General features: G+C 66.4%; 10 protein-coding genes across 10 annotated transcripts; 5 read left to right on the forward strand and 5 right to left on the reverse strand.

The window, feature by feature from the left end:
• Nucleotides 1-515: 515 nt before the first annotated feature.
• On the forward strand, nucleotides 516-2237 carry Q8F55_005519 (uncharacterized protein; the record flags this gene model as incomplete). The annotated part of the gene is made up of 2 exons (XM_069354008.1): nucleotides 516-996; nucleotides 1030-2237. 2 exons carry the CDS (start codon nucleotides 516-518, stop codon nucleotides 2235-2237), a joined length of 1689 nt encoding a protein of 562 aa, XP_069208650.1.
• Nucleotides 2238-2452: 215 nt separating this feature from the next.
• On the reverse strand, nucleotides 2453-4130 carry OST1 (dolichyl-diphosphooligosaccharide--protein glycosyltransferase subunit 1; the record flags this gene model as incomplete). Its single annotated transcript, XM_069354009.1, has 4 exons — nucleotides 2453-3158; nucleotides 3214-3498; nucleotides 3567-3767; nucleotides 3829-4130. The coding sequence occupies 4 exons, from the start codon at nucleotides 4128-4130 to the stop codon at nucleotides 2453-2455; spliced, it is 1494 nt and encodes a 497-aa protein (XP_069208651.1).
• Nucleotides 4131-4626: 496 nt separating this feature from the next.
• Q8F55_005521 (uncharacterized protein) lies at nucleotides 4627-6036 on the reverse strand (the record flags this gene model as incomplete). The annotated part of the gene is made up of 3 exons (XM_069354010.1): nucleotides 4627-5726; nucleotides 5781-5921; nucleotides 5985-6036. 3 exons carry the CDS (start codon nucleotides 6034-6036, stop codon nucleotides 4627-4629), a joined length of 1293 nt encoding a protein of 430 aa, XP_069208652.1.
• A 2097-nt stretch (nucleotides 6037-8133) lies between these two features.
• On the reverse strand, nucleotides 8134-9255 carry RKM5 (Ribosomal protein lysine methyltransferase; the record flags this gene model as incomplete). The annotated part of the gene is made up of 4 exons (XM_069354011.1): nucleotides 8134-8277; nucleotides 8410-8851; nucleotides 8883-9145; nucleotides 9178-9255. 4 exons carry the CDS (start codon nucleotides 9253-9255, stop codon nucleotides 8134-8136), a joined length of 927 nt encoding a protein of 308 aa, XP_069208653.1.
• Nucleotides 9256-10250: 995 nt separating this feature from the next.
• Q8F55_005523 (uncharacterized protein) lies at nucleotides 10251-11130 on the forward strand (the record flags this gene model as incomplete). The annotated part of the gene is made up of 4 exons (XM_069354012.1): nucleotides 10251-10288; nucleotides 10385-10756; nucleotides 10880-11031; nucleotides 11081-11130. 4 exons carry the CDS (start codon nucleotides 10251-10253, stop codon nucleotides 11128-11130), a joined length of 612 nt encoding a protein of 203 aa, XP_069208654.1.
• Nucleotides 11131-11369: 239 nt separating this feature from the next.
• Nucleotides 11370-13366, reverse strand: GCD1 (Translation initiation factor eIF-2B subunit gamma; the record flags this gene model as incomplete). Its single annotated transcript, XM_069354013.1, has 5 exons — nucleotides 11370-12244; nucleotides 12281-12713; nucleotides 12798-13012; nucleotides 13112-13224; nucleotides 13281-13366. 5 exons carry the CDS (start codon nucleotides 13364-13366, stop codon nucleotides 11370-11372), a joined length of 1722 nt encoding a protein of 573 aa, XP_069208655.1.
• Nucleotides 13367-13526: 160 nt separating this feature from the next.
• Nucleotides 13527-13874, forward strand: Q8F55_005525 (uncharacterized protein; the record flags this gene model as incomplete). The annotated part of the gene is made up of 3 exons (XM_069354014.1): nucleotides 13527-13615; nucleotides 13651-13796; nucleotides 13837-13874. The coding sequence occupies 3 exons, from the start codon at nucleotides 13527-13529 to the stop codon at nucleotides 13872-13874; spliced, it is 273 nt and encodes a 90-aa protein (XP_069208656.1).
• A 172-nt stretch (nucleotides 13875-14046) lies between these two features.
• On the reverse strand, nucleotides 14047-15678 carry utp15 (U3 small nucleolar RNA-associated protein 15; the record flags this gene model as incomplete). Its single annotated transcript, XM_069354015.1, has 3 exons — nucleotides 14047-14391; nucleotides 14429-15275; nucleotides 15311-15678. The coding sequence occupies 3 exons, from the start codon at nucleotides 15676-15678 to the stop codon at nucleotides 14047-14049; spliced, it is 1560 nt and encodes a 519-aa protein (XP_069208657.1).
• Nucleotides 15679-16330: 652 nt separating this feature from the next.
• On the forward strand, nucleotides 16331-17233 carry Q8F55_005527 (uncharacterized protein; the record flags this gene model as incomplete). The annotated part of the gene is made up of 2 exons (XM_069354016.1): nucleotides 16331-16380; nucleotides 16456-17233. The coding sequence occupies 2 exons, from the start codon at nucleotides 16331-16333 to the stop codon at nucleotides 17231-17233; spliced, it is 828 nt and encodes a 275-aa protein (XP_069208658.1).
• A 441-nt stretch (nucleotides 17234-17674) lies between these two features.
• Nucleotides 17675-18514, forward strand: Q8F55_005528 (uncharacterized protein; the record flags this gene model as incomplete). The annotated part of the gene is made up of 3 exons (XM_069354017.1): nucleotides 17675-17719; nucleotides 17760-18119; nucleotides 18155-18514. The coding sequence occupies 3 exons, from the start codon at nucleotides 17675-17677 to the stop codon at nucleotides 18512-18514; spliced, it is 765 nt and encodes a 254-aa protein (XP_069208659.1).
• Between the last annotated feature and the right edge of the window lie 1228 nt (nucleotides 18515-19742).

Below are 19742 nucleotides of genomic sequence, written 5' to 3' on the forward strand. Positions count from 1 at the left end.
GGTGGCGACTGTGCCGCCAAGTGCGCGCCGTCTACCACTGCCAATATCGGCCAGCCAGCCTGGCCGCTCGATTCTGCCTGAGGGCCTGGGTGGACAGATGGGGCAGAGCCAGCGGGGCCTTGTCTCGGAAGCACGATGCAGCAGCGCCGTGTCAGAGTGGGTGAGCCGGCCGTGGCCGCCGCCGCGACTGCCGTCTCGCGACGGCCTCCCACGACATCGGTGATACTCTGCATGCAATAGCAACTTGCCCAACTGTTCCAATGCCTATTGCAAGTCGAGTATACCACGAGATGGCGTACAGCCCGCGGCCCAAGCCCCCCACTCGTTGTCCGGGCATTCGACGCCTGACGTGAGCCACCCACCACCCCACCCACCGCCAAGGTCACCCACCCACCCACCGGTGGAGGTCTCCAAAAAGTTCGCGTCCCGACCCCACCCACATCGCCGTCAACAACGTGCACCTGTACCGCACCTCACCGGCACCCCACTCCCCCCTTGCCTCCACCCCCACCACAATGCCGCGCGGGGTGCTCCCCACGCAGCTCCTCCCGCACCTCCCGCGGGCGGTGTACACGCTGTCCCCGCTCGAGCCGGCCGAGCTGCTCGCGCACATGGCCGTGCTCAAGGAGCTGTACATGCCGCCTATCCACGGGGGCTTTCTCGCCGGCGACGTCGAGCTCGACGAGGGGGACCGGAAGCGGCGCACGCTCAGCGGCGGGGCGGTCGACCTGCCCGCTCTCGGCCTGCAGATGGAGGGGCTGGGCGTGGAGGACGAGGAGAACGGGGAGGACCCGTTCGACTTTGAAGACGACGGCGACGACGACGACATGGCCCACAACGACCCGTTCGAGCGCGAGTGGGCGGAAAAGTGGCTCAACGGCGTCGTGCGCCGCGCGCAGGCCGTCATCGAGGAGGCGGGCGACGACGGCGACGAGGATACGGAAGCCGTCATGCGCGAGGCGACGGCCGTGCTCTCCATGATGGCGGGGACCTCTGGTGAGTAGACTCGCCCTGCAGCGCTGACGCCAGCCGCCGGCTCGCTCACGCGCCACCTCCTCTTCCCGCTCGCGCCCGAGCTCGCCCCGGCGCTGCGCGCGCTCCGCCCGCAGCTGGCCGCGCCGAACCCGGCGCTCTCGCCCGAGACTGGCAAGTTCCTGCAGTCGCTGGCCACGAGCCCCGTGTCTCCGATGGTACCGATGCGCGCGATGCCCCGTCGCGCCTCCGAGGCGCGCAGCGTGAGCCCGACGTCGACGCTCTCGCGCTCCCCCGTCGCCGGGCGCCGCGCGCGCCGCGCCGTCCTCCCCGTGCTGCTGCACGACGCCCCGATGTCCGACCACATCAGCGTCGGCGTCCAGACGTGGGGGAGCGCCATCCTCCTCGGGCGCGAGATGGCGCTCCGGCCAGCAGACTTCGGCCTCTTCCCGCAAAACGACGAGCCGTACCCCCACGGCGGGGGAGTCCGCGTGCTCGAGCTCGGCGCGGGCACGGGGCTACTGTCCATCCTGTGCCGCAAGCTGCTCGACCTGCGCGCCGTGCGTGACGGCGCGGCCTCGCTCTCCTCCTCCCCCGACAAGGCGCAGCCCACCGACGCCGGCCTGGTCGTAGCCACAGACTTCCACCCCGACGTCCTCGCAAACCTGCGCATCTGCGTCGACCTGAACGCGCCGCCGCGCGTGCCCGGAGCTCCGGCGCTGCCCGCCATCGAGATCGCCAAGCTCGACTGGACGACCTTCCCAGCGTACATGGCCGCGCAGGCCGGGCAGGGCGCCTTCGACGGGGAAGAGGAGGAGCTCGCACGGCACACGCACACGCCGTTCGACCTCGTGCTCGCCAGCGACTGCGTGTACGACCCGACGCACGCGGCGATGCTGCGCGCCGTCGCGAGCTGGGTGCTCTGCCCGCCCGAGGGGGTCGCGGGCGGCGGCGGCGCGGGCGGGACGATGCACCTCCTCTCGCCGATCCGGCCGACGTTTACCCCCGAGCTCGAGAGCATCGACGAGCACTTCCCCACGCTGGCATCGTACCCCCCGCTCGCCGAGCGCGCGGCCGCGGCCAAGGCCGCCGGCGGGGACGTGTGCGCCGTCGATGAGCGGCTGAGGGGCGAGGGGCTCGGCGCCGCCCACGGCCTCCGCCTCGGCGTCCGTGGCGAGGGCAAGAAGAGCGTGCGCGGCCGCAAGGGCGAGGGGAGGACCGACGAGGTTGCGGGATACTGGTGGTGGGAGGTCGGATGGGGATAGGTGGGGGGATAGAAAACACTACAGGAAGTAGACGCGATAGAAGGATGCAGATGGAGCAAGGAAGCCACTCAGCACGCCCGCCGAGCACGCTCTCGCCCTCGCCCGCTCGCAGCGCTGACGTGCTGCTCACTGCTCGCTGCTCGCTGCTACACTCGATGCATGCTCTATGCGCACTGACGCACGCGGTGTCTACTCTTCGCGCCTGCTTTCGCCGCCTACTTCCTCTTGCGCTCGGCCGCCGACGCAATGTTGTAGTCGACGCGCCTGAGCACGATGAACACGAACAGCAGCACACCCACGACGCCAGTGACAATCAACGGCTTTTGCAGCTGCGCCGACAGCGGGTAGTTGTACGACACGTACACGTTCTGCGCGTGGTTCTCGGTCACGAGCGCCTTTGTGATGGTCACGACGGGGCGGCCAGTCGTGTCGAGGTACGTCTTGTGGACCGAGTGCTCGATCGCGTCGACGGGGAAGGGCGTGAACACCTCGACGTCGGTCGCGCCGTCGGGCAGCACGATGCGCAGCTCCTCGTCGTCGACGACCACGTCCTTGAGGCCCGTGAGGAACGGCACGGCGAGCACGTGGCGGCCCGTCTTGGCGTCGACGCGCAGCGCGCCGCTGAGCGGGCTGTCCCAGCCGACGGTGAACGAGTAGTTCCAGCCCCCGAGGACGGGGTAGCGCGGCTTGATCTCGAGCGTGCCGTCGACCACACGCGGCGCGCGGCCCGTCAGCGAGGCCGTGCTCGCGCCCTGCCCGGGGCGGAAGTGCGACGTCGACACGTTGCCAATCACGTCGTAGTAGTAGACCGAGTGGGCGGTCGGGGGCAGGCGGAGCGTGAGCTCGGTGAGGATCTGGGCGGGCTTGGTCGCGTGGAACTTGGACTGCTGGTGCGCGAGGCGCGAGAACTGGCCGCGGAGGCTGGGGCGAGTGTCAGCGAGCCCACGGCGAGCAAAGCACCCCTCCAACAACTCACGTAGGCCCGTCATTAAACAGCGCAATCTCGTCCTGGATGTTGAGGTTGCCGCCCCAGTGGCTGACCTCGGCCGCGCGCTTGAGGCTGCGGATCCCGACGATGGGGTTGGTCGTCTCGTAGTGGACGTAGAAGGGCGCCTGGTCAGCGGCTCCGGCGCCGCCGATCGTGGGCGGCACGCCGTAGAACGGGCCGAGGGTGAGCGTCGAGCCCGACTTGGTCACGTCCGTGTCGCGCGTGTACGTCGTCGGCACGTTGCCGTGCTGGAGGATCGAGGGGGTGGGCGCGCTGGGGTGGGCGTGAGCTTAGCCTCTTCTGCCGGCGGCACGTCGTCCACGCCGCCACGCCACACTTACCGAATCTTGATGCGCTCAACATCCGACTTGTACGCGCTGTCGACGAGCGTCGAGTTGGTCTCCCAGAGCAAGTACTGGGGGTCGCGCTGCCCGATCTCGTGCGGCAGGGGGCGCGACGAGTGGGCCGTGAGCGCCGTGAGGGAGATGACGACGGCCGCGTCCTTTGCCAGCTTGCCAACGGGGACCGAGAGGGCGGGGGCGCTGAGTAGTCAGCATCCATTCCCCTCCTAGCAGTGAATCCCCTCCCCTCGCCCCCACTCACCCGTCCAGCGACCCAAACTCGACCCCGTCCACGGCCTTGCCGCCAACCAGCACCTCGTACCACGCCGGCGGTGGCGCGCCCTGCCCGCCCAGCGCGAGCACGTACGCGCCAGGGTTGTCGACTAGCGCCTTGGCATTGTACTGCGTCGTGACGAGGCTCGTCGCGCCGCCCAGCTCGACGGTGCGCGCGACGGCCGTGTTGACAAAGCTCTGGGGCGTCGCGTCGTCGCTGTCGAGGTGGGAGCGGCGGGCCGAGGCGGTGGCGAGCGCCGCCGCGAGGCCGAGGAGAGGGGTGATCCGCATTTTCTCGAGTGGTTGTCGCCTCGAGTTGTTTTGGACGATGCGATGGACGCGGGGTGTGGGAGGGGTCACCGACTTGTCGAGCTCGACACGTCGCGGTGACGATGGGTGGGTGGAATGTGCCACGTGGGAAATTTACGTAATAACTCCAACGTGGCAGCACAGACCATGCCAGCCTTACTTGCTCGAAGCTCCCTCCATGCGCTCCATCCTCCAGCTTGCAGCCAAGTGCGCAGCACCCGTAGTCTCAATCTTACATTCCGACCTATCATAGGCAAAGTACCAAATGAGCGTGGTGTATGGAAGGGGTATGTGGTGGCATGAAGAAACGAAATGTCCGCAAGTGTCCTGGCTGCCTCCCGACGAGACGGGACGCGCCTTCCCCGTTTCTACTAGTCTACGGCTGAGTGGCAGCAGAGACACTGCGGATGGGTAAATGGGCCAGCGGCCGGTACAATCTGGGTGCAGCAGCATCTCGGCTGGCCAGCAGCACAAGAGCTTACTGGGTCCAGGGCTCGAGACAGCTGACGGGCACGACACCACGGTTATTGGCGTCGTCCTCACACAGGCACCATCCGTCGTCGTACGAAGTGTGCAGGTACAGTTGCTGGCCCTGCGTAATGGCAAGCTCGTCCTCGAGCGAGCGGACAAATCCAACCTTGACGCGGACCATCATGCCGTCGTGCAGCGCGCCAGGAGCGCCACCAGCAGCAGCGCCGGCGGCGGCGGCACCGCCGGCGACAGCGGCACCAGCAGCGGCGCCAGCGGCAAGAGGAAGGCCAGAGGTCTGGTTGACCGGCGAGGTAGCACCGTTGGGCGAAACAACGTCGCGCTGAGCGGCGGCGGGGTCGGAGTGGTCAAAGCCGTGCTCGGCACCGTACTGACCGGCACCGTAGGCGCCAGCGCCGGCGGCGGCGCCGGCAGCACCAGCGGCAGCGCCGTCAACGTACTGTCCGGGAGCGGGGAAGGCGGGGTAGCTGCCGAAGCCCTCCTGGCCGACATAGCCGCCCTCGGGGTACTGGTTGCCGTAGTAGTTCGAGTCGGCGGGGAACTGGCCCGGAGGGTACGAAGGCGTGGCCGTCTCCTGCATGGGGTACGTGGCCTTCTCGTAGGGCTCCTCCTCAGTGGCCGCGGCAGTCTGCCATGGCTCGAACATTGACGCACGGTGCATGCTGCGGCGGGCACGGCTGCGCTTGCGGAGCCAGCGGGTGAGCAGAAGAGCGACGATAACGACGGCGGCGAGGACACCAATCACGATACCGGCAATGGCACCGGCCGAAAGACCAGACTTGCTGCCAGACTTGTTGCCAGCGCCCGCAGCGTCAGCCGTAGCCGAGGGCTTGTTGAACGTGTTCGTGTTGTAACCAGGCTCGGTAACAGTCTTCGGGACAGTCTGAGTCCTCTGCACTGAAGAGGTCGCGCTGCTGGAAGACGAAGTAAGGCTGCTAGAGGCGGCGGCCGTAGTAGATGGCTGGGCGGAGGTAGTCGGAGCCGCAGAGGTCGAAGGGGTCGTGGACGTGGTGGGGGGGTCATTGGACGAGGGCACAGCCGACGTGGTCGTCTGCGACGTCGACGAAGGTGGAGGGGGCGCTTCGGACGCTGCGTCGTGTCAACGACGTTCGTTTGCCGTTCTCCGCCAATCAAGATACTCACTGCTCGAAGGAGGCGGCGGCGCCTGTGTTGAAGGCTCGCGGCTCGTGGTGACGGGAGGGGGCGCGGACGACGTCGTGGGAGGCGGGGGAGCCTGCGAGGTAGACGAGGGCTGCAGGGGAGGGCCGGCAGTGGGGGCGCCGCCTGGTGTGTCGTTAGCGGCGGGCGGGCGGGCGTCACGCAGCAGCGCGCTTCTAGTCTACTCACCACCACCAGATGTGGGCGGATTAGCCACGGGTGCGTTGTGCGACTCGGCCATGGTGCTCAGACTGTAGCGGCGCAAGATCCAGTCGAGTGGTAGATGACAACAAGGCGGCGGCGGCGGCGGCGAGGAAGAGAACAAGAACAAGATGGTCAGCGCGTTATTCACGGTCCGCATAGAGTGTGTGTGTGTTTGGAGCGAGCTCGCCCCTTGGACCGGGCTTCTCCCGAGGGCCTTGGCACAATGAGCCTGGCCTCTCTCGGGCCCCCTTTTCGTCGCGCGCCCAGAAGCAAGGTTACCGGAGCACCGCGCGCGTCTGTGCGGCCAACTCAATGTGCACATGCATTTGCACGCGCACAGGCGTTTGCACAAGGTTGATGGCTGCTGGCTGATTGCGGCAAGCAGCAGTGCAGTGCCGAGTGAAAGAGTGCGTACCGGGGGCAGGGGGCTGCGTGTGCACGCGCAGCCCAACCCGCGTACGCCGCCCGCCCAGCGCGGCGCGCGCCGGCCCTTAAACCCAACCGTCTATCTCGCTGTTGTCTAAAAATGAGACGGGACTCACCACTGTGGCTTGCGAGGTGATCAAAAGTGTGATGTGCGCGATGGATGATGTCGCGATGTCGAGTGGGTGGAATGAAGGAGCAGGGCACTGGCGATGTCGGGCGATGCTAGACGGTCAAGTGCGGGTTTGCTCGGGCGGGGGTGTGCGAGCGGGGCGGTGGTCGGTGTTGCTGCGCGTCGTATGTGCGTGTTAGGGATTACCACGCCGAGTGTGTGTGTGTGTGTGTGTTGATTAGGTGACTGGGAAAGTAGAAGGAAGGAGTGTCGTGTGGGGGGGTGGAAGAGTCACGAGTGAGAGTGCCCGTCTTGGTGTTGTTGCCAGGCAAAGCAAGAAGGACGAGTGAAGAGATGCTGAGTGAGTGAGTGAGTGAGCCGGGTGGGCGGGTGGCTGCTCGCTGGCTTGGTAAACCGAGCTAACACTCGTCCTTGCTCTATTTGCCTCTCTCTCAGCGTCGTTCCTAGTTCTGGTCGCGCCTGCGCTGCCTGCCTTCCCCCGTCTTCCCTCCTGTGTCGCCTGCCTTCCCTCGACACAAACAAGGAGGATTTTCGAGGGTGACGCCCCCCCCGGGGGTCAACCCTGAAAATACTTCCGCTAGTGACACTGGCGTGTGGGCCGTGGCTCTCGTCCTGCGCCCTAGCCAGCAAGTGTGGCACTCGACCCAAACAACGCCAGCAGCGACCCCCGGCCCGGGCAGCCTCGGTCTGGCCCAACCCCCCTTCTTCCTCCCCCTCCCCCTCCCCTACCCCCCCTGTGCCTCTATTACGACCGTCGCGTCGGGTCACAACATCGCCTCGAGCAGCGGGAACGAGGGGTGCCTGGTCCGATCCACACTGCCAAACTGCACAACAGGCTGCACCGCGTACCCAGACACGAGGGGGAGGGACATGTGTCGAGGAGCAGAGAGTACATGCACGCACGCAAGTAGGCAAGCACGCCTCGTCGGCTCGGCGATGGCCAGCCCACCCAGCGCTTGCCGGTTGCGGTCAAGCGAGCCAAACGCCGAGCCGGCCGCGCTCCGGGCAGTGGCAGCAGAGTCATGTGCCGCTGCTGATTGCGAGTAGCTGCATGCATCTTTCGGCTTGCTCTCGTCTGATAGAGCCGGCCCTGGTGCGGCTGCAGCTGGCTCCACCGGCGACTAGGCGGTTGCTTGTGTGGTGATCGTCAAGATACGCCAGCAGGACGCCGAGCAAGCCGATGTCCGAGTTGGTCGCCGCGTAATGTGCACGGATCTCAGTCTGCCCTGCCACATGTCGGCGCTCGTGGCACATGGCACACGAGCACAGTACACTGATGAGCTGCATGTCGACGGGCACGGCTCAGAGCATGGCGAGGAGAGGCGACCACTGCGCACCCCGCTCCACACTCGCTGCGTGTCAGCCCTCCTGCCACACACGCCCAGCGCCCGCCCACCCCACAGACCCAACGTGCCATTCTGTAACACGATAACGTCAGTGGTTTCAAAGCACGGTCGCCGCGTGCGTGTGCGTGTGCGTCGGTCGCGGCGTCGCGTGCGCGCGCGTCGTGCGTGTCCCAGTGCCCAAGTATGCATGCATGTAATGTACCCGCCCCGCGTGCCGCGGAGGGCCGCCCCTCTACTCGTGCGCGCTCGTCACCCACCCTACCCAGCCGACCCAGCGCGGGCTCGCGCCGTCCCACGAGCCCATGGCGCCGTCGCCGAGCCGCACGATCGTCCACCCGGCGCGGTCGTTCAGCCATGTGTCGAGGAAGTGGGTTAGCTGGGGTGTTAGTGGCGTTGGTTGGGGGGTCCATCGGCCAGTAGACAGAGCGCTGCTCGCTCGTCTTCCACATCAGACGCGCTGACAGAGTCCCGACTGCAGCCACTGGCTCCTGACAGTCGCCCCACTCACCACGTCCGAGCTCCTCAGCTCGACCACGACCCACGCCACGGCCCCGCGCGCACACAGCACCGCCAGCGTATCCACCAGCGGGGCGACCAGGCTCTCGTTGTAGATGCAGTCGACAGCGATGACGAGGTCGGTCTCCCCAGCGAGCGGGGACGCATAGCCCTCCTTCGCCCGCGCGCGCGCCACGTCGACCCAGTCGAGCTCGTCCACTCGCGCCGCGCCGCCGTTCGCCTCGACGTTGCGCCGCACGAGCTTGAGGTTCTCGCGTCTATCCGTGGCGGTGTAGGACGCGCACAGTGGCGCCAGCAGGCTCGCCAACACGCCCGTGCCCGCGCCGAGCTCGAGCACGCGCGCCGAGGAGAGCGCCGCCCCGTCCAGTAGCGCGTGACTTGGCGCAGCCGGCGGGAAGTGGTGCTGCGCCAGTACGTGCTTGGCGAGGTGGAGGCTGGGGTCAGCGGCGTCGGGAGATCGCGTACCTGCTGCGCCAGAGCACGCTGCCCGTGTCGCCTGCGCGGGCGCGCAGCGCGGCGGGGTCCTGCACGACCGTGAGGTCCACGCTGATGGCTGTCGGCGCGCGGCGCTTCCCCCGCCCCTTTGGCCGGGCCTCACCCACCGACGACGGCGGGAGAAGCTCGAAGGCGACCTCGATCTCGGCCGCCGTCGGGTCGAGGTAGCCCAGCCCGCCAGAGTTGCCGCCCGGGAGCGCGACGCTCGAGAGCGCCATGTACAGCTCCATGATCTGAGTCAGCTCTGCCATGGGGAGTGGCCCACCTCCTCGTCGGCGTCCTCGACGACGTGCGAGCCCGGGGGCACGTGGAATATGCCGCCCGGCGCGGAGACGTCTGGCATGGTGGTCGGGGTGGAGGGGAGGGGGGAGGTGGTGATGTAATTTGTTGTAGTGGGTGGGTGGAGGTGGAGGAAGGTGCGCGGTGGTCGCGGCGGCGACCGAGGCTGGCTCGCTGGCCGGCTCGCCTGGCTTGGCCAACTGCCCACTCTACTCTGCGCAGAGGCGACGACGCCGAGTGACGAATGCATGAGGTGGGGCACAAGTCGCCGCCGCCGCTGGCGCCGCAAAAACACACACCGCACCCACTGGGCATTATCGGCCCGACGTAGTGTGTTTCTCAGGCCGACGCAATACGCACAGCGAGGGTGGGCCCGAACACCGAGCGGCCTGGTCTGCACGCCCGCTCTACGAGCCAGCGCTGCCCCGCAACCCGCCGCGAGCACCGACTCGCGCCGCTGCATGGCCAGTAACTCCCCATACCACCCCTCTCGGGCCGATTTCGCCGTTTGCGCCACGGGGGCCAACGGGCCTCGCCGAGCAGCGTAATACGTTTCTCTTGGCCACAGACAACGCATTGTGCAGCATTTGGGCCACGGATGAACAGTCGTAGTGTGTTTTTGGCGTCACGTGCTGGACGAGGAAGTGGAGCCCGCAAGATTGCGAGCCAGCAGCGCTGCTCACGGAGAGCCGACGCCGCCGACGCCGCCGACACGCCTTGCCCTGTGCGACGATGGAGCGATGCATGCATTGGACCGCGCCGGCATGCGTCTCGGACCTCGCTGCCCTTGCCATCGAGTCGATCCGGCGTCGGTCGTCGAGTCGTTTGCCACCCATCTTTTTGTCAGTGATACGCGCTTGGCACGATTGGGCGCCTGGAAATTTCAGTTGGCCCCGTTTCAACGTCACACGCGCCGCCCGCCCGCGCACCACTCGCGCACCGCCGGACCCGCCGTCCGCCGCCGCTGCTCGCTCTAATTATCGGCCTTGGCCAACAACTCTCAACTTTCTACTTCACCCAACACCCACTCTCTCTCTCTACTCTTTCAACTCAAACAAGATGGGCCGTGGTGGAGGAACATCATCCCGCGGACGCGGGTAAGTCTGCTCCAACCTTCCCCTCCCCCCTCCCCCCTCCCTCCCTCACCCCTCACCCCTCACCCCACCTCCCCGACCCCCAGCTCACACTCGCAGCAAGTTCAAGCCCTCGCGCGGCGGCGGTCGCCACTTCTCGCGCGACGTCACTATGAAGGCGTACGGGCGCAACCCCGAGGCGTCCGAGTCCGAGTCGTCGGAGGAGGAGGAGGAGTCTGACGAGGAGGAGGAGGACGCGCCGGCCCTCACGCCTGCCATGGCCGCGCTCAACCTCAAGCTCGGCAACACCGAGGAGGCGGCCGCGCCCGAGGAGGAGGAGATGAGCCGCGCCGAGCGCAAGGCACTCAAGAAGAAGCAGGCCGACGAGGCCGCCAAGAAGAAGGCACCCGCCAAGGACGAGAGCGAGGAGAGCGAGGACGAGCTGCTCAACCCCTTCAAGGCGAAGAAGGTCGAGCCGAGCAGGAAGGAGCGGTGAGTGGGGCGTGGGGGCCTGCTGTCCACTGGGTGGCGTGTGTGTGTGTGGGCAGCACCGCCCCACACCCTCGCCCCGTGGACAACCCCCCAAGCCAGCCCCCAGCCGACTGACACCCACAGCGAGGCCGCCGAGAAGAAGAAGGCCGCCGAGCGCTACGCCAAGGCCCACGCCGCCGGCCAGACCGAGCAGGCCAAGTCGGACCTCGCGCGTCTGCAGGAGATCCGCAAGAAGCGCGACGCCGCTGCGGCGCAGCGCAAGGCCGAGCAGGAGGGTGGGTTCCCGCTTCAGTTTGGTCATCCCCGCGCGCTCACACGTCACAGAGGCCGCGCGCGAGGCTGCCGAGAAGGCCGCCAAGCAGAAGCGCCTTTGAGCAGCTCACCGCTACCCAAGCCCCATTGTATAGACACGACGCCGGCTGGCTATCGCCCGCCGTTCGCTTCACGCTCACGCACACGCACACGCTTCGCGACCACCCTTTGGCATTCTCGGCGCCATGTAGAGGCCTGGGCCATGACAGCATGCATAGACAGTCTAGTCGCGGTGTGGGGTATGAGGTATGAGATATGGGGACGGCGTAGCTCCGGCCGTCGACAGGCGACACGGCGCCGCTTAGACCTCCTGGCCCGCAATCAACCTCTCGCCCTTGAGCACGACGCCGGGCTTGGCCTCGAATCCGGGGCCAAACTCGCAGTCCTTGATGGTCGCCTTCTCGCCGATACGCACATTGCCGCAGAGAATGACATTCTCGAGGCGGGCATTGTCCTCGACAGTGACCCAGTCCCAGAGGATGCAGCCCGTGAGCTTGGCACCCTTGCCAATGTTGCAGTGGCGGCCGACGACGCACTTCTTGATGCTCGCGCGCTCGCCGATACGCACGCCGTCGCCGATAAGCGAGTCGGGCGAGATCTGGGCCGAGGGGGCGATGGCGTCGGCGGCAGCGGCGGCGGCGGGCGCACCACCAGTCGTCGCAGTGGCACCTGCCCCGACGTGCTGCGCGCCGCTCGTGACCTGGTGGTGGACGGGCGCGACGCCAGCAGCGTGCGCAGCGGCGTTGGCCGCACCGACGGACCGAATCAAACGACGGTTCACCTCCCAGTAGCCAGCAAGGTTATTGGCACGGATGAGCACCTCGGGTTCGGAGGAGCCAGCAGCGGCCTTGCCCTGCTGCTTGCCCTTTCCTTGCGCAGGCTTGGTCTGCTCCTCGACAGGCTCCTCGGGCTTGACGACAATGACACGGCACGTCCATCCGATTGGCGTTGGCTGCTTGCTCTTGCGCGCCGACTTGCCCGTCTTACCGACCTCCTCCTTGAACGCGATGAGCGTGTCGCCGGCGCTTGGGCGGCGAAGCGACGGCAGCGGCGTCTCGACACTCTGTGTCGACGAGGGCGTCGACAGAGGCGCGTACGACGCGGCCTGGTCGTAGGGCGTGGAGATACTGCGCGCGAGGGCAGCAGCGAGGGGATCTCTCCTTGGTGGGGCCAGAACTGCAGTGTCAGTGCGTGCTCCAAGTCAGAACCCACTCGTCGCCCAGCGGTGGCCCAGACCCTCCTGCCATGCGCCCTTGATGAGCCACGGGACGAACTGCTCGCGCAGCGAGCTGAGCTCCTTGGACCGGCGGGTGGCTAGCAGGTCGAGGACGGTGCGGCGGAAGACGTAGACGTGAGAGTCGAGGAGGCGCTTGGAGAGCGAGATGGTGGGGTGCTTGTCGATGAGGGCCATGCGGAGCTGGAGGTCGTACTCGATCGTGTCGAGACCCTGGATGAGGAGGAGCTCGTCCGTGTCCTTGTCGAGGCCGACGAGCATGGTTTCTTCGCTTTCGCGGACGGCGTCGGTGGGCTCGTAGAAGATGGAGGTGAGGACGGCGTCGGGGGTCGAGCGGTGCTTGTCGAGGATGGACGCGAGGGTGAGGTTTGAGGGGAACGAGATGTCGCAGGGGAGGAGGACAAAGTCGGTCTGCGAGCGCGAGCACACGAGCGTCAGCGAGTGGGCGTGGGGAGCGACGGCGATGGCGACGGCGACGGCGCCAGCTCAACTCACCCTAATGAGCGACCTAAACCGGCGCAGCAGACGCGCCGTGCCGACCTTGTCCTCGAGCCCGCCCATGCCCTCGTCCTCATCCTCGTCGTCGTCCTCGCCGTCGGCGTAGCTCTTGAGCGTGATATGCGCGCGGGGGTGCGAGAAGGACGAGTAGGTCTGCTGGAGGTACTCTGAGATGGCTGCCTCGGCCGTGGGCGGCACGATGATGAGGATGTCTAGTGCGTCAGCTGAGCTCTGGCGCCGAGCGTGACTCGAGCTTCATGTCCGAGCGCGAGAGCGCGCGTCAGCGGCAAGCCGCTCACACCCCCACTCACCCGTCAGGCCGCCGGCAAACACCCAGTCGAGCACAATGTTGATAATGGGCACGTTGCCGACGGGCATCAGCGCCTTGGACTGCACGTTGGTGCCCTGGTTGAACGGGTACAGGCTGGGAGAGTGAGCGTGAGCGAGCTAGCCAGGAGGGGCGCGCGCCGCGCAACCCACTTCTCGCCATATCCAACGAGGATGACGGCGCTAAAGTCCTGCGTGTCGACGCGCCGGGGCGCGTGGGGGTCGAGGAGGGCCGACATGGTGTTGTGGTTGTGGGGAACAACAAGAGTCGGGGTGGCTTTTGTCGAACCGAGCCTGGTGGGTGACGGCGCGAAATGTTGAATCGATTGCCGCCGCCTCCACTCATCAGAGAAATCTGGCCGAGTCGCCCTGCCCAAGGTGCCCACTGCCCACACCACAATGTCACAACAGCAGACAGAAGCGCGGGCCGGCGCCGACACCCAGCCCCCCAAACCTGAGCCAGAGCGCGCAGAGTGGAAGGACTGCATGTGAGCGTGCGCCCCACACCCCAGCTGACGCCCAGCGAGTGCCGCTTGACCGGCGCGGCGACCTTCACCGGCGTCGGCGCGTACGCGCTCTACACGGCCGCGCAGGGCGGCGCGTTTGCGCGTGTGCGCCCGCCCGGCTCGCCTGTCTTCGCGAGCAAGGTGCAGGCCGCGATCGGTGTTGGTGGGTCGTTTGACTGTCGGCGGCAAGGCGCTGACGGCAGTGTTCCTCGGCCTCGGCGTCGGACGCTTGTTCGTCTAACCTGGCCACCCTGCATTGTACGGCCACGGCCACCCGCATTGTATCTGTACGCATGTACTCTCCTCTCACTGACGCCGCGCTCCTCTCGCTTACCCCGCGCTCCTCTCACGGACGCCACGCCGCTCTCACCAACCCCGCCGCACACTCAATGCACTACTAATACATCCGTCATCTAGCTCAACCGGCTCATGGCCGCCTGCGCAAGCGTCATGTCCAGCGCGCCGCGCAGCTTGACCAGCTCGCGCTGGAACGCAAGCTCGCGCTCGACGCTCGTGTGCATCTTGGCGAGCAGCTCGTCCACCAACGGCGAGTGGCCCAGCTGCGCGGCGTAGATGTCCACCAGCACGGCCACGACGTCGGCCGCCGCCTCGCCGAACCGCGGGTCGGTGACGTGCCGTGCGAGGAAGGCGAGCACTGGCTCGAGCGTCACGTCGTCGCGGCCCGTCAGAGCCACGCGAAGCGCATCCCGCTGCACCAGCTCGTGGATGAGCGCAAACGTCGTTGTTGGGCGGACCGTCTGCAACGTCAGATCTGCTCCCATGGCTTCTGCGCACCTTTTTCAACGATGCGTCCAGCGCCGCACTGTACTTGAACGCCTTGAGGTAGCGGTCAAACTCGCGCAGCTTCTCCCGCCTGCGTGTCTCGATGCGGATCTCGTCGGCGGGTCCAACAACCGGCGGCAGGGCGGCGCCCTTGGCCTTGACGTGACCCCGGCCAAACACGGCCTCCATGTCGGCAAAGTACTCGTACGCGCCGCCCGCGATCGCGGCCTGCTTCTTCTCCTCCTCGGCGGCCTCGGACGCCTTGGCGTCTCGTCGTCGCACGGCCAGTGTACCGTCCGTCATACCGGCTGCGATGTGCGTGTCGTCGGGTGACACGGCGAGGGCGAGAATCGGCGCGGGATACCGCATTGTGTGCACCACCTTCCACGACTCGACGTCGTACGCCTTGACCATCATGTCGAGGCCGCCCGTCAACACGCGCCCGTACGTCCCGTCGAACGCGATCGACGTGACCGTCTTCTGGTGGTTGGAGAGCGCGCGCACGCACTTGCCCATCGCCAGGTCCCAGACGCGCAGGATCGGGCCGCCGACCGACAGCGCGACGCCGCCAGACGGGAACGCAGCCACGTCCTCGACAGGCGCACCGCCGTGCCGCATCGTCATCGTGTTGCTCGCGTGTGGCGGCGCGCGCACGTCCCATAGCCGTACTGTCGAGTCGTAGGACGATGACAGGATCGTGTGCGGTTCTGTGAACACGGCCGCGCGCACGTAATCCGTGTGGCCCTCCATTGTTGCGAGGCAGGCCTGCGTCGAGACATCCCACAGCTTGACCGTCTTGTCGTCGGAGCCGGACAACACCTGGCCCGAGTGTGGCGAGAAGTGCGCGACGTGAACCGGCCTGGGGTCAGATCCTTGCCTCTTCTCCGTACCCACTGGTTGTGCTCCTTGAACGTCCTCAGAACCGCGCGCGACGCAACGTCAAACACCTGCACGACGCCGTCGTCGCCGCCCGCGACCATGAGCTTGCCGTCCTTCCTGAACTCGCCGCTCCGCGCCACGTCCTTGAACCGCGTCACCGTCTTGACCACCTTGCCCGTCTTGGGCGCGTACACGAGCACGCGGGTCGACGTCGTGACGGCATACCGGTGAGGCTTGGCCGGGCTGAAGTGGATGTGGGTCACGGGGGCGGCCTGCTTGATGAACAGCGGGTGCCGGAACGAGTGAAAGTGCCGCGAGTGGGGGTTGATCGACGAGGTCGCTCGTGGCGCCTGCGGGAGCGCCGCGGTCGGGAGAAAGTCCATCGCGAGGGGGTCGAGATGTGAGTGTCGATGTCGGCTGTGATTGTGGTCGAGATCGTTGTTCGAGGTTTCAAACTTCCTCACCTCCACTTGCAGGCAACTCTGAAATCTGGGAGTGGAGAATTTACACGGAATTTGCCACGTGGCGGAGGCTGCTTATCAGGTCGCAAATCCTCTCAGTGAGACAGTGCTCTTGTTTCAGCGCGATGCATGCGCAGAGGAGATGAGGAGATGCTCGACAGTGACGATGCAGGATGCTGATGAGGAGGGCAACGACGTGGAAGGAGCGAGGCAAAGGTGCCGAAGGGGCATGACACTCACCCCGCCGGATCACTGCCTCTGCCGCCGGCCACTCAGCGGCCTTGGTTCCAGCATTGTTGATTCAGCGCCATGCATCTGTGGATATCAACAGCGGCCTCGCACTCTACTTGTGTGCACCAGTGCTGCTCACGCGACGCGCCGCGCCGCCGCGTCGTACCGCGGACGGACGACGCGGTTACAGAACTGTGCCATGTGTTTTCTCGACGGCCGTGACTTGCCGCCCGGGGCTGCCGGTCCGGACATCCGGACTCCCGCCGCCGTTTGCCTCGACTAGCACTTATATTTGCCCCAGCTGACCTCGTTGCATACGTTTTCCCACTATCCCCATCGCACAATGCCTTCCTACATCGAGGAGCTCTTCGGCCTCCACGGCCAGACCGCTCTGTAAGTAACAAGCAAGAGGCGGCACACCCGGAGCCAGCCCCAGCCCCAACTCCGGCCCCCGCTCACACCGCCCAGTGTCACCGGTGCTACCCGCGGCATCGGCCAGCGCCTCGCCCTCGCCCTCTCCAAGGCCGGCGCCGACCTCATCCTCGTCCAGCGCAACGACACCAACGTCGAGACCAAGACCCTCATCGAGAAGGAGGGCGGCGCCGACGGCAAGGGCGGCAAGGCCGACATTGTCGTCGCTGACCTGGCCGACGCCAAGTCGGTCTCGACCATCATCCCCTCGGTCGTGGCCGCTGGCCGCGTGCTCGACATTGTCGTCAACTGCGGTGGCATCCAGCGCCGCCACCCCGTCGAGGTCTTCCCCGACGAGGACTGGAACGAGGTGCTCCAGGTCAACCTGAACGCCGTGTTCGCCATCTCGCGCGACGCCGGCAAGCACATGCTCGAGACGCGCGGCGGCGTCGCCGGCGCCCCGGGCAAGGAGTACACGCGCAACGGCAAGATCATCAACATCTCGTCGCTTGTTGCCTTCCAGGGTGGCCTCAACGTCGTCGCCTACGCTGCCGCCAAGCACGGTGTCCAGGGCATCGTCAAGGCCTTCTCCAACGGCTGGGCCGGCAAGGGCGTCAACGTCAACGCCATCGCCCCCGGATACATTGCGACCGACATGAACGAGGCCCTCATCGCCGACCCTGTCCGCTCGCGCCAGATCCTCGAGCGTATCCCCGCCGGACGGTGGGGCGCGCCCAAGGACTTTGAGGGAGCTATCGTGTTCCTCGCGTCCCAGGCGTCCAACTATGTCGATGGAGAGTGTATCGTCGTTGACGGCGGCTGGATGGGCCGATGAGCGATGTCGTTGTGTATCCATAGTGTTGTGCATGCAGGGTTGGGCTTTGCGTAGGGCGAGAGGGTGAGAAGGAGAGGCTCGACCACGCCAGAGCCCGGTGCGGCTCCTGGTCCTACTGACGCAAGGAGAGCAGCATGGATAAGGCAAACGATGATGCGTCTGGAGAGCATCGCCTGTGCCGAAGCAGCGAGACGCATACTGCTGGCCTGTTGTGAGCCGAAACAGAGGTTGTAGGAGCCAACGAGACCGCGAGACCATCGGCTTGCGAGCCGCCTTGGCCATGACGTCCGTCGCCGTCCACCTCCACTCTCCGAGTCAAACTCTTGTTGACACTTCCACCCGTCGGCTCGGTGCTGACAAACGCGACTTTCAACACGACACGACACGACAGCATGAACATCGCTTTCCCATCAACGTATCGATAGAGCTGCCCCACCCACGATGCGCGTCTTTGCTCTCAAGGTCCCGCCCACCCTTCCAGAGGAGGTAAGCCCCCCTCCCTTCCTCCCGCTCACTCACCCACCAGACCTTTGACCGCCTCCTGCACCACCTCCCCGAGCGCGGGGCCGACCGCGTGCGCAAGTTCCGACACGAAGCCGACGCGATCCGCTCCATTGCGGGCAGGCTCCTCCCGACGTGGTACCTGCGGCAGTCGGGCCTCGTTCCCGCGCCCACGACCCCCGAGTTCGCGCACGGCCCGCGCGGCAAGCCATACCTCTCCTCGCCGGTGCTCGAACCCCGGATAGATTTCAACACGAGCCACGAGGGGGACTATGTGCTCCTGGCAGTCGTGCAGGGTGACGGCGCGGGGGTGGTCGATGTTGGCGTCGACGTGATGGACCTACCGACTGACCCGGACGAGTTGGCCGAGTCGATCGACTACCAGGTGAGAGCGGGTCCTCCACCGCAACTGACGCCCAGCTTGTGACGAGAGAAAAGCTCCACCTGGCGGGCACGTCAGGCCGCATCAAGTCCAAGCTGCTCACGACGCTCTGGACAATAAAGGAGGGGTACACCAAGGCGACGGGCGACGGCATCGCGTTCGGGCTGGACCGCATCGCTGTCGACTTGGGCGACGGGTCCGTGGCCGGCGTTAAGGTCGACGGCCGGGATATCGGCGAGGACGGATGGCGCTGGGCCGTCGGCAGCCTCGAGGGCGGGGCGTACGGGTACGCTGTGATCTGGCGCGGGGACGCGACGGAACGGGCCGACCTGCGCGTCGAGGAACTCGCGTGGGACGAGTTTGCCCGCGCGTTTATCGGTTCGGCCGGGGGTTGGTGAGCCTACCCCGGGTATCGCCAGCGCGCCGGAGTGGTCAGACGCCTCTACATACTGCGCGGGTCCGACTCCTCCACTGCGCAGGTCAGGCTCCTCCACTGCGCGCAGCCTGCGCGCAGCCACGGTCGGCACCGGGTGCAGGGGCAAGTGGAGGTGTCGCGGCCGGAGGTCGGTACCGAGGCAACAGGCAACAGGCAACAGAGCACAGTGAAATGGGTTAGATTGTAGACGTCCGTTCGGCATTGCAGCTTCCGAATGCCCGGCATGCCGTCGCAGCACGACAATGCACGACTCTGCGGGAACCACCCAGCGCGAAGTTAGCGAGATGAGCGACTTGGCTCCCACAGCGCCCACCGCGCTGATAGGCCGTACGGCGCATGTGCCCCTCCCCCTTGTGCTGCAACGAACCCGAGCAACCCGAGCAACCCGAGCGTCCACCTCGCGCTCCCTCCCGCAGCTACCACTCGAGCTCCACGGCGTGGCGCTGCCAAGGGCCATGCGGGGTGACAACCTCTCGGTGCCGGTGCCAAGAAGCGTGCGCGCGCGGGAACCGAAAAGGAAGCGAGCCTTGGGAGATATATAGGGAGACAATTCATGAGGGGGAGTTGAGTTCCCCCTGCTGCAAGATGTCTTCACGACGATGACGGCCCATGGACTCGTCTTGTGACTGGCGGTAGAACATGCCCCCACCACTCACGCGACCGCCGCCACCCCCCTCCCCCTCCCCAACTCACGACTCCCACCCCCACCCCCCCTCCCCTCCCCCCACTCACGACTAACGATCTCACCTCGGCGCCACTCCCACTGTAAGTCCACCACTGCGACGCCCGGCCGAGTCTAATGCCACAGAACAATGCTAGCGGCTGGAAGCAGATCTTATTCACGATCGGATCGTCCTCCGGATGGACGCCGATACTCTGGGCAGCTCGCTTCTCCGCAATACCCTCGCTTCTCCGCTTTACGCTCGACGGCCGAGGCGACCGAGGAGCGGCCTTGACGCCGACGCCCATCGCCGGTGCCTCGGACGGTAACAGGCGGGCTCACGGTCAGAGCCGCCCGTCTTCTTCGGCGCGCTCGTCGGCTCCCCTCCGACATGACACTCCGCCCTCCTCATTGCTCGAAATAACTGCACCCTCGGTTGTGAAACAATAGCGTTCACACTAGAGTTTCGAGCTGCTTGCATCACATAGCCCTCGAGCTGCTGGAGCGCGGGCCATGCACCGAGGTCACG

The sequence above is a fragment of the Vanrija albida genome (assembly GCF_041260175.1).
Source record: "Vanrija albida strain AlHP1 chromosome Unknown contig_4, whole genome shotgun sequence".
In the NCBI taxonomy this organism is placed as follows: domain Eukaryota; kingdom Fungi; phylum Basidiomycota; class Tremellomycetes; order Trichosporonales; family Trichosporonaceae; genus Vanrija; species Vanrija albida.